The 13,617-nt window shown below is 40.4% G+C and overlaps 2 protein-coding genes across 13 annotated transcripts in view; both read left to right on the top strand.

Annotated features, from left to right (window-relative positions):
- The window catches only part of LOC147180297 (organic cation/carnitine transporter 2-like), a 58,329-nt gene extending 48,966 nt beyond the window's left edge, over positions 1-9,363 (top strand). For all 3 annotated transcript variants that reach the window (XM_086071414.1, XM_086071423.1, XM_086071407.1), the window contains 8 exons: positions 482-636; positions 1,824-1,995; positions 3,711-3,852; positions 3,987-4,081; positions 6,021-6,235; positions 6,359-6,541; positions 8,904-9,039; positions 9,216-9,363. In XM_086071414.1, the coding sequence (XP_085927540.1) occupies positions 482-636; positions 1,824-1,995; positions 3,711-3,852; positions 3,987-4,081; positions 6,021-6,235; positions 6,359-6,541; positions 8,904-9,039; positions 9,216-9,306 (1,189 nt within the window). In that variant the 3' untranslated portion in view covers positions 9,307-9,363. The remainder of the gene's footprint in view (positions 1-481; positions 637-1,823; positions 1,996-3,710; positions 3,853-3,986; positions 4,082-6,020; positions 6,236-6,358; positions 6,542-8,903; positions 9,040-9,215) is intronic.
- Positions 9,364-9,938: 575 nt separating this feature from the next.
- Positions 9,939-13,617, top strand: part of tcf3a (transcription factor 3a) — a 39,282-nt gene continuing 35,603 nt past the window's right edge. For all 10 annotated transcript variants that reach the window (XM_086071326.1, XM_086071321.1, XM_086071357.1 and 7 more), the window contains exon 1: positions 9,939-10,014. In XM_086071326.1, coding sequence (XP_085927452.1) covers positions 9,980-10,014 — 35 coding nt within the window. In that variant the 5' untranslated portion in view covers positions 9,939-9,979. The remainder of the gene's footprint in view (positions 10,015-13,617) is intronic.

Below are 13,617 nucleotides of genomic sequence, written 5' to 3' on the forward strand. Positions count from 1 at the left end.
AAGCAATGACAAGATTGGGACCATATTTAAAAAAAATTAGTTTTTGTTATATTGTTGTTGTTTGTATAGCATAGTTTTGGAATTTGGAACACTTTTTTTCTTTTTTACGAAGCCGATGGTACGTGTGTCAACCGCAACATCTTTTTTTTTATCATTATTATTATTCCTGGTGACAAGTTTAGCAAAAGTGTGGGTGACAGGATAGTAAAACATTTCCTGACGTTAGCCCGCTGCTATGCTACTAGCTCCCACCCAGACGCTAAAACTCTAGCTCACACGCTTGGTAAAGTTTCACCAGAATAAAACAAAATATTCAAGTAAAGTAAGTAAAAGTACTTCCCATGTCTGTCCTCAAGTAGGGGCTTGGGGGCCCCCTGGTGGCTTGGAGGCACAGCCGCCTACTTCGCCTTATAGCTAGAAACGTCGACGTCACATTTTCATATTCATATCCCGTGTTGATGTTTGTTGACATTGTGTACAGGTTCGGCAGAAAGCGCGTGCTTTTCCTCACCGTTTTACTGCAGTCGGTCACCGCATTGATCCAGGCCACCTCCGTCAACTGGGTCATGTTCTGCGCTCTGAACTGTCTAAGAGGAATAGGCCACGTGTCCTGCTACGTTGCAGCTCTCGTTCTGGGTAAGACGGCGCTCCACAACGCTGCTTCTCGACAACTTTATACAGTATATGGCCTTTCTCTGCTGACCTGCTCTTACATCATATTTATACAAAGATTTCATTTCATGAAATTGTGTTTGTTTTAATCCCAACAGTCACTTTGTAGCGCATCTCTTGGCTGCACTGCTTTTTAGCATGTAAAGGATGCGAGATGTTTTTGTCCAATCAGATGTCAGCGTAAATGTGCTGCCATGATGCCAATCTCGACTGCCCAAGACCAGCAAGAATTGTTTTGGTCGATGTCCTGTAATTGAAACTATATTGTCAACGGGGCTGTTTCTTTAACCAATCAAATTCGCCTCACGGGGCTTTCGAGCTGGCTCATAGTAATGGCAGCATATTTTCGTCCCATGATGATGATGATTTTTGATATTTTTATTTCTTTTTTCATTTTTTTTTCATTTCTTTAGGAGGGTGGGGGTCAAACCAAACCATTTACTGCATTTTAAACAAATATATAAAATACAGCCATTTTATGTATATATACTGTATTTGTCATCTGTGGAACAGACACTTTATATTGTTGGTTATATGCCAACTCTCTAAAATGAGAATCGTTGAACCAATTTAAGATTACAAATTGAATTGTTGGACAACTTTTTTTTTTTTTTTTTTAATGCTTCAATTGGTTACACATGATTGAATTAAGTTAATCCAAAGTGAATATATTAAGTTTAATTAATTAAGGAGTTCTTTAAACTTAATTTTGGATTACCTTTAGATTAACTTAATTTAAGAGAATATATTAAATTTAATGGGCTCATAATTGATAAAAATTCACATATTCACTTTGGATGGACTTAATTCAAATGGAAGCATTTTTTTTTAAGTTGGTCAACAATTCAATTTGTAATCTTAAATGTCTTCAACAATTGTCTTTTTAGAGTGTACCATTAGTGTTTTCCAATCTCGGTCATGTAAAAATGTCTTTTTGATTTTGCTTTTTTTTTCCTCCCCCAAGTACTACCGGGTATATTTACCCATCGGGAGAGTGTCTTGATTGTGTTCAAAGAGCCGTTTAATTGATCACGATAGACTGAAGAGGACAATTAATTAGACGTGGCCTCGAGGGAGGTCCAGTTGTGAAAATGTCAAAGGATAACGGGATTGTCCGGGACTCCGATTTCCCATCTTTCTATCTTGGCCAGGCTCGGAAATGCTGGGTGAGTCGGCCAGGTTGACCTACAGTCTGCTGGGCCAGACTCTGGCTTTTAGCGTGGGATACGCCCTGTTGCCGCTCCTTGCCTACTTGGTACGAGGTTGGAGGCTGATGCTGGTTGCTAGCGCTATCCCGGGCCTCCTCTTCATCCCTGCGTGGCGGTACGTATGCGAGCAATAGTCACGCGCAGTTTTCTGAAATGTGGGATTTCAATTTACAAGCACAATCATAATAATCATAATAATAAGAGGTGGCTGGGGCATCTGGTTCGGATGCCTCCTGGGCGCCTCCCTGGGGAGGTGTTCCGGGCATGTCCTACCGGCAGGAGGCCCCGGGGACGACCCAGGACACGCTGGAGAGACTACGTCTCACGGCTGGCTTGGGAACGCCTCGGGATCCCATCGGAGGAGCTGGCTGAAGTGGCTAGGGAGAGGGAAGTCTGGGCTTCCCTGCTAAAGCTGCTGCCCCCGCGACCCGACCCCGGATAAGCGGAATTGAAGACGGAACGGAACGGTCACCAGTTGAGGAACCAGTTGAGGTGGCTGGGGCATCTGGTTCGGATGCCTCCTGGGCGCCTCCCTGGGGAGGTGTTCCGGGCATGTCCCACCGGCGGGAGGCCCCGGGGACGACCCAGGACACGCTGGAGAGACTACGTCTCACGGCTGGCTTGGGAACGCCTCGGGATCCCATCGGAGGAGCTGGCTGAAGTGGCTAGGGAGAGGGAAGTCTGGGCTTCCCTGCTAAAGCTGCTGCCCCCGCGACCCGACCCCGGATAAGCGGAATTGAAGACGGAACGGAACGGTCACCAGTTGAGGAACCAGTTGAGGTGGCTGGGGCATCTGGTTCGGATGCCTCCTGGGCGCCTCCCTGGGGAGGTGTTCCGGGCATGTCCCACCGGCGGGAGGCCCCGGGGACGACCCAGGACACGCTGGAGAGACTACGTCTCACGGGCTGGCTTGGGAACGCCTCGGGATCCCATCGGAGGAGCTGGCTGAAGTGGCTGGGGAGAGGGAAGTCTGGGCTTCCCTGCTAAAGCTGCTGCCCCCGCGACCCGACCCCGGATAAGCGGAATTGAAGACGGAACGGAACGGTCACCAGTTGAGGAACCAGTTGAGGTGGCTGGGGCATCTGGTTCGGATGCCTCCTGGGCGCCTCCCTGGGGAGGTGTTCCGGGCATGTCCCACCGGCGGGAGGCCCCAGGGACGACCCAGGACACGCTGGAGAGACTACGTCTCACGGGCTGGCCTGGGAACGCCTTGGGATCCCATCGGAGGAGCTGGCTGAAGTGGCTGGGGAGAGGGAAGTCTGGGCTTCCCTGCTAAAGCTGCTGCCCCCGCGACCCGACCCCGGATAAGCGGAATTGAAGACGGAACGGAACGGAATCATAATAATAACTGATTATGATAACGTTGGTAAACTGTTATACAGTGATTTGTATTTGTTCAGTGACAATTTGAAATGAATGAAAACGCCAATAAGCAATGCCAGCCTTTCTTAAAACGAAAACAAAACAAATTGTTTTTGAAAATACCACTCGACATTTTAGTGGTTGCCAGCGGCTGTCACCTTCGGACTCACAGCTTCTTAATATAAGGTTTATAGTAGGAAGTCAAAAATAGCCTCTCAGAGTACACGATGTTTAAATTTGACATTTGGCCAAAAGCGTTTTGTTACCTCTGACGTCCGCGAGCCAAAGTAACCGTTCCTGACGCATACCCAATGTTGAATGTTCTGTGTGGGAACTTGGTACTGTTTGGAAAAAAAAAAAAAAGATCAGGATGCAACTACACGCACAAGACAGAAAAGAAAATATTTTAAAGGTTTGGAAACGGTTTTAAGTCACATGACGTAACACGATGTGTTCAATGACCCTCAGGGTGATTCCTGAGTCTCCTCGCTGGCTTTTGCAGAGAGGCCGGGTGGAAGAGGCGGAAGCGGTGATACGCCGCGCTGCCAAAATGAACGGAATCCACGCACCCGATGTCATATTTAAGCCCGGCGACGGCTCAAAATTATTGGTGCGTGTACACGCGCTGCCATTTTGTACGAAATAAGACGCCTCATCTTCATGTCCAACCTCGCCAATGAGGTATCGCCACATATGCAAAAAATAACCGCTTTTGTGTCCTTTCGTTCTGTGCATGTGATCCAGGAAAAACCGGATGGCGATAAGAACATGCACACGTGTATGGACCTGATCCACACCGCGAACCTGAGGAACATTACGGGGCTTGGTTTTTTCATATGGTAATGGAAAACGCTACGATTTCATGTTTGTTGACTTATTTTTATGTCTAACAGATAGAAACAAGTTATTAGCATTCTTTGCATTTTTTGGGGGGGTTTATTTATTGAACATATAAACCAGCAACAGAAATACTGTAAAAAAAAAAAAAAAAAATTGGTTTAGTTTTTTACTCCTCATTAAGCGCAAGTTTACATGTTCAAAGTAGGGAGGAAAAAAAATGATCTCGTCCTAACACTTATAAGGAAAAACACATAAACGTGCACATATAAACAGCATTGTGCATTTATTTATTTGATAAGCTAACACGTTTACATATATATATATATAAATATATAAATCAGCACAAAGGCTTACACGTACATTTTTAATTGCACTCTATTTTCTACATTTGTACAGATTTTCACCTGATTTAAATATTGTTGTTGTACTTTTGTTTTTATGCATCTTTTTCAACTCAGCCAGTGGTTCGCACCTTTTCAGGTTAATTCACAAAAAAAATTCACAAATTTACACCTATAATTGAAACACACCTTAATATTTGTTCTAATTTTGATTTTTTTTTTTATAGACACTTACTTGTACCACTTAAATCATAGCCACTTTCTGATTTTAAACAGCTTTTGTGAAAGCTTGCAGTACATTATTTGAGCTATTTTAGAACATTTCATTGCGTTTAATTTAATAACGAATTTGTTTTAATCTTGCATCTTCTTTTGTAATTTGAAAAGAAGCTAAGTATTTGTTTTGTCAGCATTTCCGCACAATAGTTCCTCCATTGGCCATAATATTAGGTACACTGGCACAATCCAATCCATTTATGCCTTTTACCAAGACATTAATGCTGAGTTTTTTTTTTGTTTTTTTTTTTCATTGCAACACGGTTATTGATTCGACATTCTTATCATTATGATTGCAGTCGAACTGCACCGCAATTTACTGCAGGGAGCTTTTTCTGATATTTGTCAGTCAAAATGGCCGCCCCTGCGATGGATTAAAAAACGGCCGGATTGTGCTGCTCAACTCCGAAAGCCGTGTTTAGACTAGCGGGGCTACTCAGAACTCAAAAAAAAAAAGAAAATTTGGGGTTGACTTTCCTGTCATCCTAAAACAAACGCAGTCAGTGGCCAATGTTGTAATGCGCAATGTGTAAAGAAAACAACTTTTTAAAATGGTGTTGATTATTTTATGGAGGTAAATTTGGTGCAAAACTAACTTGTGCAAAAAATTTGTACCTGTAGAAAAAAGTCTAAATTTGTATCTGTAAAAGTCGTGATTTGTATCTGTAAAAAAAATGTGTGCCTGTAAAAAAAAAAAATTGTGTCTGTAAAAGAAATTTGTACCTGTAAAAAAAAAAATGTGTATGTGTAAAACAAATTTGTATCTGTACAAAAAAAAATTTGTACCTGTACAAAAAGTATAAATTTGTATCTGTAAAAGTTGCGATTTGTACCTGTAGAAATGACAACTTGTAGTCAAAGAAGTTGCCACTAGGAGTCACAAGTGGGTTTTCTGCTGCTGTTCAGTGACGTGACTTTTGCCCCATTTGTCGCGCTACAAATGGAGCAAAACTCATTTGTACTTGTAGAGCGCCGTGATTTGTACTCGTAAAGAAGGGGGCGGGCTCTGGTGTAATGAAGGGTTGTTTTGACCAATCAAGTGAGAAGGATTTGAGCGGATTGGAGCGCAACCTCATTGGTTTAGCGAGCGACGGTGGCGGGACTCGCGGAAGGATACGAGCAGGACACATCGTCGCCAACCAACATACATATTAAGAATACTTCAGTCGACTGAAGTATTCTTCCTCAACATACATATTAAGAAGTATTCTTAATATGTATGTTGGTTGGCGACGATGTGTCCTGCTTGTATCCTTCCCATATTATTTCTGCCTTCTCTCGTATCCTCATCCAGTCTTGCCGTGTGCGTTTTTTTTTTCAGGATGGCCAACGCCATGGTGTTCTACGGACTCTCTCTCAATACGAGCAACCTGCGAGGGAACAATTACCTCAACTGCTTCATCTCCGCAGTCACCGACGCGGCGGGCTACGTTTCCACGTGGCTCTTGATTAAGAGAGTCCCGCGGCCCGCCGTCCTCTTCTGCGCGCTGATGTTCTCCGGAATGACGCTCCTTGTGGTTAAGCTTGTCCCGGATGGTTGGTATCTAAATTTAAAAAAAAAGGATATTGTTGAACGCTTTCGATGATGCAATCCTGCTTGTAAAGGGGGCGTGGTCATAATTCCTTTTTTTGTTTCTCTTCTTTTTGTTTTTTTTGCAGACATGCCTGTGACATTCCAAGTGGTGGTTCTTGTGGGGAAGTTGGGCGTGGCTGTGGCTTACTGCTTCATCTTTGTGTTCTTCAGCGAGCTCTACCCCACGGTGGTCCGGAACACGGGCCTGGGGGTTTTGTCCACAGCGGGACGCATCGGAACCATCGTTTGCCCTTACGTCATCTACATAGGCGAGTGTGGACGTCTTTTTCTTACATTCGATTACGGAGCACACACACACTGATTATGACGCTAAAGGTGACGAGCCAAGACGTTTAAATGACACTGCGGATCTCACGCGGCCTCGTCTGTCCTTCCTTCCTTTTCTCGGTCTCTCCTTTGGTCTCTTGAGGCCTCCCTGATTTTATGTTTTTTGGATTTGTTGGGGTCTGGATGTTTCTTGGGTTGGGGAGGAGTTCTGGTGGGGGGTGTCTGGTCGGTGCTGGATTTCACCTTCCTTGGTTTTCTTTGGTCCTTCCTCGGGTCTCCTGACGGCGGTGTTCGGTTTAGGTGAACGGTATGAGATTTTTTCTAATAGGTTTTCTGGTGAGCTAACAAATACACGCACGCACGCACGCACATACACATACTCACCCACACACACACACACACACAAAAAAATAATAATAATAATAATAAAATAAAATAAAAATAATAAAAAAATAATAATAAAAGAGCAATGATGATGACATTTCCGAATGAACAATACTGAGCTCTAAAAAGAAGGAAAAAAAATGACACGTTAATGAAGATGGCGCGTTACACTCTAAAAAAAAACTTTATTCAACGCAAAAAAAACTCATCTTAATAACCCACAATGCAACCCAATCTGTCAGGTTGTTTGTGGGTTATTTATTTGAACCAACTTTTGGGGTTAATGGAATCACCCAATTCAATTGGGTCATACAATGACCTGACACAACGTTTTGAGTTATTTAAATTTGTCGATGTCCATTTGTTGGGTTCTCTCTTAAGAACAGTTGGGTCAAAAATGGACCTCTACTTGGGTCTCTGAGTCAGGAAATGGGTCTTTTTAGTGTAAAACAACTCATAAATATTGGTCAGATCCTTTACTTGGGTCAAAAAATGGGGTCACTTTGTATAAAACAACCCAGAAGGTTGGGTCAAATTGAGCCATAAAGTGGAGCGTTCCATTTTTGATCCGCAATTGGGTTACTTTTGACCCAACTGTTTTTAGAGTGTTGTTTGTGGGTTATTTATTGGACACAACTTTTGGATTGATTGAATAACACAAATTGAATTGGCTCAAAATTGAACCGACCCAACTTTTTCAGTTAATTTACCCAAAATATTTGTTTGCTTTGCTTTGTGCATTATTCATTGGGGTTCACTTCACCCAAAAAGTTGAGTTGGTTTTGTTTGACCCAGTTTGGATGTAAACATAACCCAATCCACGCCTTACTTTCTGGGTTGTTTTGTGTCAAATAACCCAACAAATTGGGCCATTTGGTACAAAACAACCGAGGATGTTGGGTCAAATTGACTCAGGCAGCAGGTCGGTCCCTTTTAGACCCAATTTATTATTATTTTTTTACCCAAACATTTTCAACCCAAACATTATCAAAGTGTTGTTAAAAGCACTCTTCTCTGTGGTGTGTAAAACGTAGAAGCAGAACTATACAGAGACTTAAGGTGTGTTTTACTTCCCACCACATTTAAAAATCAAATAAAAATAAAAAGGGGGGCCAGAGTCGATCGCTCTCTTGTGGCTGTTTTACATTAAGGAACTAGAAATGAGAAGAATAGAAAATTGCCTTTAATTTCATGCAATTTTAAGAAAAAAAAAATGCTTTATATACGTCGATCTCTTTAAAATGATCTGTCGTCGTTTTGGAGGGCAAATCGTATGTATCAAAAGTACGAGTACTCATTTTAACGAAATGCTTTAATATAGCATTGCTCCTTGAAATTGCGTGAAATTAATGGCACATTTCTATTCTTGTCATTTCTAATTCCTGATCGTAAAACAGCCGCAGGAGGGCGGCCGATACTGCCCCTATCATGTGTACCGATACCTTGAAATAAGGCCGAGTATGGAGAAAAAAGAAAAAAGAAAAGTGGTATTGAAAATCCTTAAGCCTTACTCGAATTGTTTTGATGTCGCGGGCCAAGGAAAGATTTGTGGCGATCGCATATCTTATGACTAAAATTGTCCAAACCAGATATTGTTCACCATTGAAAGGGTGGGGAACATTTTACTATTGTACTTAAATATATTCAGAGTCTGTAGTACTACTTTTATTTATTCCTTTTTTTACACAAGTTATCTATCTGTACTTTCTATTATTTTAGTGCTTTTGCCACTGCTTTTTTTTTCTTTTTCTTTTTTTGCCACTGCTATTGTTTGGATGATGTCATTGGATGATGTCATTCTAATCATAAATGAATTCATGTTTGGCATCTTCGCACTATCCTGCACTTTGTCCTTACACTCCCCATCTTGGCACATGCTTCATATTGTTTATCTGCATATTGTCTAATTTGTCACAAAACAATGATGTCATTTTTTATTATTTCCTTTTTTTTTTGCAGGGATTTACAACAAGATTCTCACTTATGTCATTTTTGGTTCATTCAGCGTCATTGCTGCTATTTTGAGTTTGTTGCTGCCAGACACGAGAAACTGTAAATTACCTGATCTTATCAGCGAAGCCAAACCCATTCAAAGGTATGTTGCTGTCTGTGTTGTAATTAATGAAGAATGATTAACGCAACGTTTTGGACAGTAGCGTAACTTTGTGCAGCGAAGACGAGGCCTTGCGGTCTTGGTTTGAGAGCATTGATTTTAATTGTGTCATCGTTAAAGAAATCGTTTATCGCAAATTCTCTCCTTTTTCATCTCAGCTGCTGCACGCCAAAGAAAAGACCTTCCCTGCAACCCTGCAAGCAAGAGACGGCTAAGAGTTATGCAACAGCGACCTCTGCTGGCGTATAAATAGCACCATCGCTAACAACGGTTTTGTTCACGCTCCATTGTCTTTAAGACGTAAAACTGTTTACCAAAGTCATTTGTCTTGGTTCTTTTGTACTCATTTTGTGTGTGTTGATTATGTCTGAATTTTGGTTGCCCTCAAAAAACAAAAACAAAAAAAAAACCTGCATGTCAAACAGGCTTTTATGTATTTTTGATGTTGCGGCGTAGGTCTGCCGTGCAGACAGCAGGGGGCAGCGTTTTGCCAATATTCGCACCATATCGCTTGCTCGTCATGATGACAAAGAAGAGCGAGACTCGCCTGTCACCTTGAAGAAAGGTCAAGTATTTAAAGATGCAAAACACCTTGCATAGCATCATGTTTGTCTTCCTGCTTCGTTACATGAATGTCCGTGTAAAGGTGCGAGGCGTGCATTTGCATTCCAAAAGGTGTTAGTCACCTGATCATGTGAAACCTTAATAGTTAAGGATCCCAAATGCATAGCAATTTTTCATCTACAAGATGGCAATGTTGTTTTATGACCTGCCTATTTACAAAAACGTGTCTTGTGTGAGCTGTTCTCAATTTTGCTGCATTGTGATGTAACAGTGGGGCTAATTTACATAATACCGCCCTCACATTTGTTTCTCCTCTCATGAGTTGGCAACTAGGCTGGGTGAAGATCCACCATTTTTCATGCAACAGAAACGCAATCAAGTCAAAGCCAAAAGGTAAAATTGAGTGAAATTAATATTACGCATAACTGACAAAATGAGATTCACTTGACAGGAGTGGATTTTTATTGTCAGTTGCGTATGTTAATAAGTATGTGATCAGATTGACCAGATTATTTGCCAAGTAGTCTGTTTTCATTGAAAAAAAGCAAACTGTTTTCAAACCATTTCCATATTGATTAATTTATGAGAAAACAAAACGGATCATACTAAATTTGTCATTACAATTGTTCATGAATAAAGTAAGGAGCAAACGTTCACTAATTGCATTTAGATTCAGTTTAATTTAGATCTATTGGTTTGACATACTTATAGCTCGTAGGTTTTTAATCTCAAGAGGACCAACATGGTTAAAAAAAAAATTCTCTTTAAATTAAAAGAAAATGACCGCTTTTTTTATAATGTAAATTTTGTAAGCAATTGTCTTTTTTTTTCTTTCTTTTTTTACGATATTGTTTCCTGAAAGTACATACAACAGATCAATTGATGGCGTTTCAACAATCTGATGCAACAATTAATCGACAGCCAATCAAATGAATTGATAAATATTTTGATAATTGATTCTTCATCTAACAATCTTATTTAATTTCAAGTTGTCCAAATACTCAGCATTTCAAACGTTCAACAGTAAATATTCTCAGATTGTTGTCATCCTCAATGGCAACAGACTGACTGATAAATAAATAAATAAAGTGCTATTTTAATTCTATCTGTGGGATTTTGTGTGGCTGAGAAAATGACATAATTTTTCTTTGAATTGGCTCCAGTTTTTGAGATATATTTATTTTTAACATTTAATTGATTTGAAGAAGAATGTGCTTGTCAGTTTAGGAAAATGTACATCATTCGTTACTAAAAGTGATGTTTGTGCTCTGATGTCACCTGCATTTGTTTACTGCTAAATGTTCTGGATTTTGGTTTGATTTTCACATGATTTGTGATTTGTTAAGCGCAGTCTGCGATAACAATTGCCACACTGCAAAAAGGACCGTAAAAAAATTAAGAAAAAAATATAATCAAATAAGAAAATGATGACTCCAAAATCCAAATAAGCAAAATGATCTGCCAACAGAACAAGAAAATTTGACTTCAATGAACCTGCAAGGTTTCCAAAAAGAAGAAAATAATACTCGGCCCACAGTGGTTTTGAAAATAGTATTTTTTAGACTAAAACTAAGTAATATTGACTTTTTTCAAGCAGTAAAATATAGAACTACATTTTTAAAAATCATACATATTCATTTGGCCAACTTAGCCTGAGTGTCAAGCAAGGACATAAGTGGTCCCGTTTCTAAACACATTTGTTATGACCCAGCCAGGGATTGAACCCACAACCTCCTTGCTTTTTGTTTTTGGGGTCCTTCGTGATATCTCATCAAAAAATGAAAGAAAACTGAATGGACATGCTTGAAAAGACAGATGCAGCGTCTTCAAAGAGAAGACCAATGTCATCACATTGTTAGCACTTTTTCATCAACAAATATGGGGAATATCTCAAAAACTAGAGCCAATTTTGGAAAAAAATAAAAAATTATTCAGCGACATCAAAATACCAAAAAATAAATAAAAAGTTGAAACTTTCTTGACACCAAAATGTGTATTGACCAGTGTTACCTTCTAAGACATATGCAAAAAATCTGCTTTTACTTTGTAAAACAATAACCCCCCCCCCAAACACACACACACACACACATAATGACCCCCCCCCCCCCAACCCCCTTCCCTCCCTCAAAAAGAAGGCTTTGTGCCACAACAAAGACACAGTGTTGCAGTGTACGTGGCGGCTATCTAAAGGGAGGGGGGATTGGGGGGGGGGGGGGGGCTGACTACCGCAGCAGAAAAACAGCTACGTCTGCAGTCATTAATATGCAAATATGCAAATGAGAGGGTAATTAAGATTGGGCGTTTGTCAGTGGCTCTTTGATTGCTAATGAATTCCGAACGGGGGGGAGGGGGGCAGAGGGGGGGGGGGGGTGATGAGCTTAAAAAAAAAAAAAACAAGAGGATGTGGTGCCTTTTTCTCTCTCTCTCTCTCTCTCTCTCTCTCTCTCTCTCTCTCTCTCTCTCTCTCTCTCTCTCTCTCTCTCTCTCTCTTTCGTCTCACCTGAACAAACAAACAAACCAAAAATATATACCAGATGCCAAATGCTTCTTCCACTTTGTCCACAATGTATTCAAGAAATGGCTTGCTGTGAGTTTGTGCCAAGACAATTAAGCGCGTACGCTGACAATAAAAAAGCCGGAGGCACCGCGGGAAGGTTGGAGCCGCTCACGAGCTGACTTTGACCCCCGCCGCGGCGAACGCTCGCTCAGGTATCTCGGCGGGAGCTTTGCGGAGTCACACCACGTGACATGAGAACGCGCGGGAGGAGGCGGGGCTTGTGGCTTTCGAAAACCGGACTGGTCGTGAACTCAAGTTTTTCCACTTGATTATTATTATTATTATTATTATTATAGATGACATTTTACCATTCCCTCCGGACTTTCAGACCGTACAGGAATTTAGATATTTATTTCATTCTGTATTTCAAAAAAATAAGGAAAAATACTTTTAAAAATAGCATTTTGATTACTTATCATTAGAATCTTAAATTACCTTTAATGTTCAAATATTTGTCATACATTTAATAGTAGTAGTAGTAGTGATTTAAATATTTTGACCAATTAATTGCACAATGTTTCCATAAGTAATCGCAATTAATCGCACTTTTCTACTTCTGCACAGAGGTTTACTTCTCAAATCTGAAATCTTGCAATTAATGTAAAATCAGCAAAAAGAAAGCATATTTAGAATCCAAGACTGTTTGAATAGCGTTCTTCGATCCTTGAATAGAGTTCTCCTGTGAAATACGATTGCACTCTAAAAAGAGAATTGTCCACCAACTTAATTGAATCACTTCAAGTGGTAACACACGATGGAATTAAGTGAATCCAAGTCGCTCAGTTCATTATGAGGTCATTCAATTTAAAATATTGATTTGGATTAATTTAAATTATTTTTAATTTAATATAAAAAATATTTAATAATTAATTTAAAAAAATGTTATTTAAAATAATTAATTGTTTAATTAATTAATTCAATGGTGTGCTACCACTTGAGTAGCTCGTAGTTGTTTGAAATTGGCTTTGTAAAGTGTGCGAATTACTTGAGCAAGCAAGTACTGTAAAAACTGCCTATAGTCCATCTTTTTTTTTTTCTTCCCTTCTTCGCACCTGTGGCAAAGTTTAGCTTCAGTTATAGGCCATAACAGGAAGTCAATAAAACGGAGGTAATCTGACCTCACGAGTCTAAACACGACATTCTGATTAATATTACATTTGTGAAATATGAGTTATGCAGCAAAATGCAGCCATTTTTAATCCATCTCAGGGGGCGGCCATTTTGCTACTTGCTGTCGACTGAAGATGACATCACAGTTGCTCGAGGCTCAGCCAACGAGCTCACAGCTCACCTTTTTTTCTGAAGCTGAGCTGTGATTGGTTGTAACTTGTGACCCGAGAGCAACTGTGATGTCATTTTCACTGGACAGCAAGTGGCAAAATGGCCGCCTTCTGATATTGATCAAAGCTGCTGGATTTTGCTGCTTAATTCATATTCCA

The sequence above is a fragment of the Leptonotus elevatus genome, chromosome 1 (genome assembly GCF_054856555.1).
Source record: "Leptonotus elevatus isolate MCC_2025b chromosome 1, RoL_Lele_1.0, whole genome shotgun sequence".
Taxonomy (NCBI): Eukaryota; Metazoa; Chordata; class Actinopteri; order Syngnathiformes; family Syngnathidae; genus Leptonotus; species Leptonotus elevatus.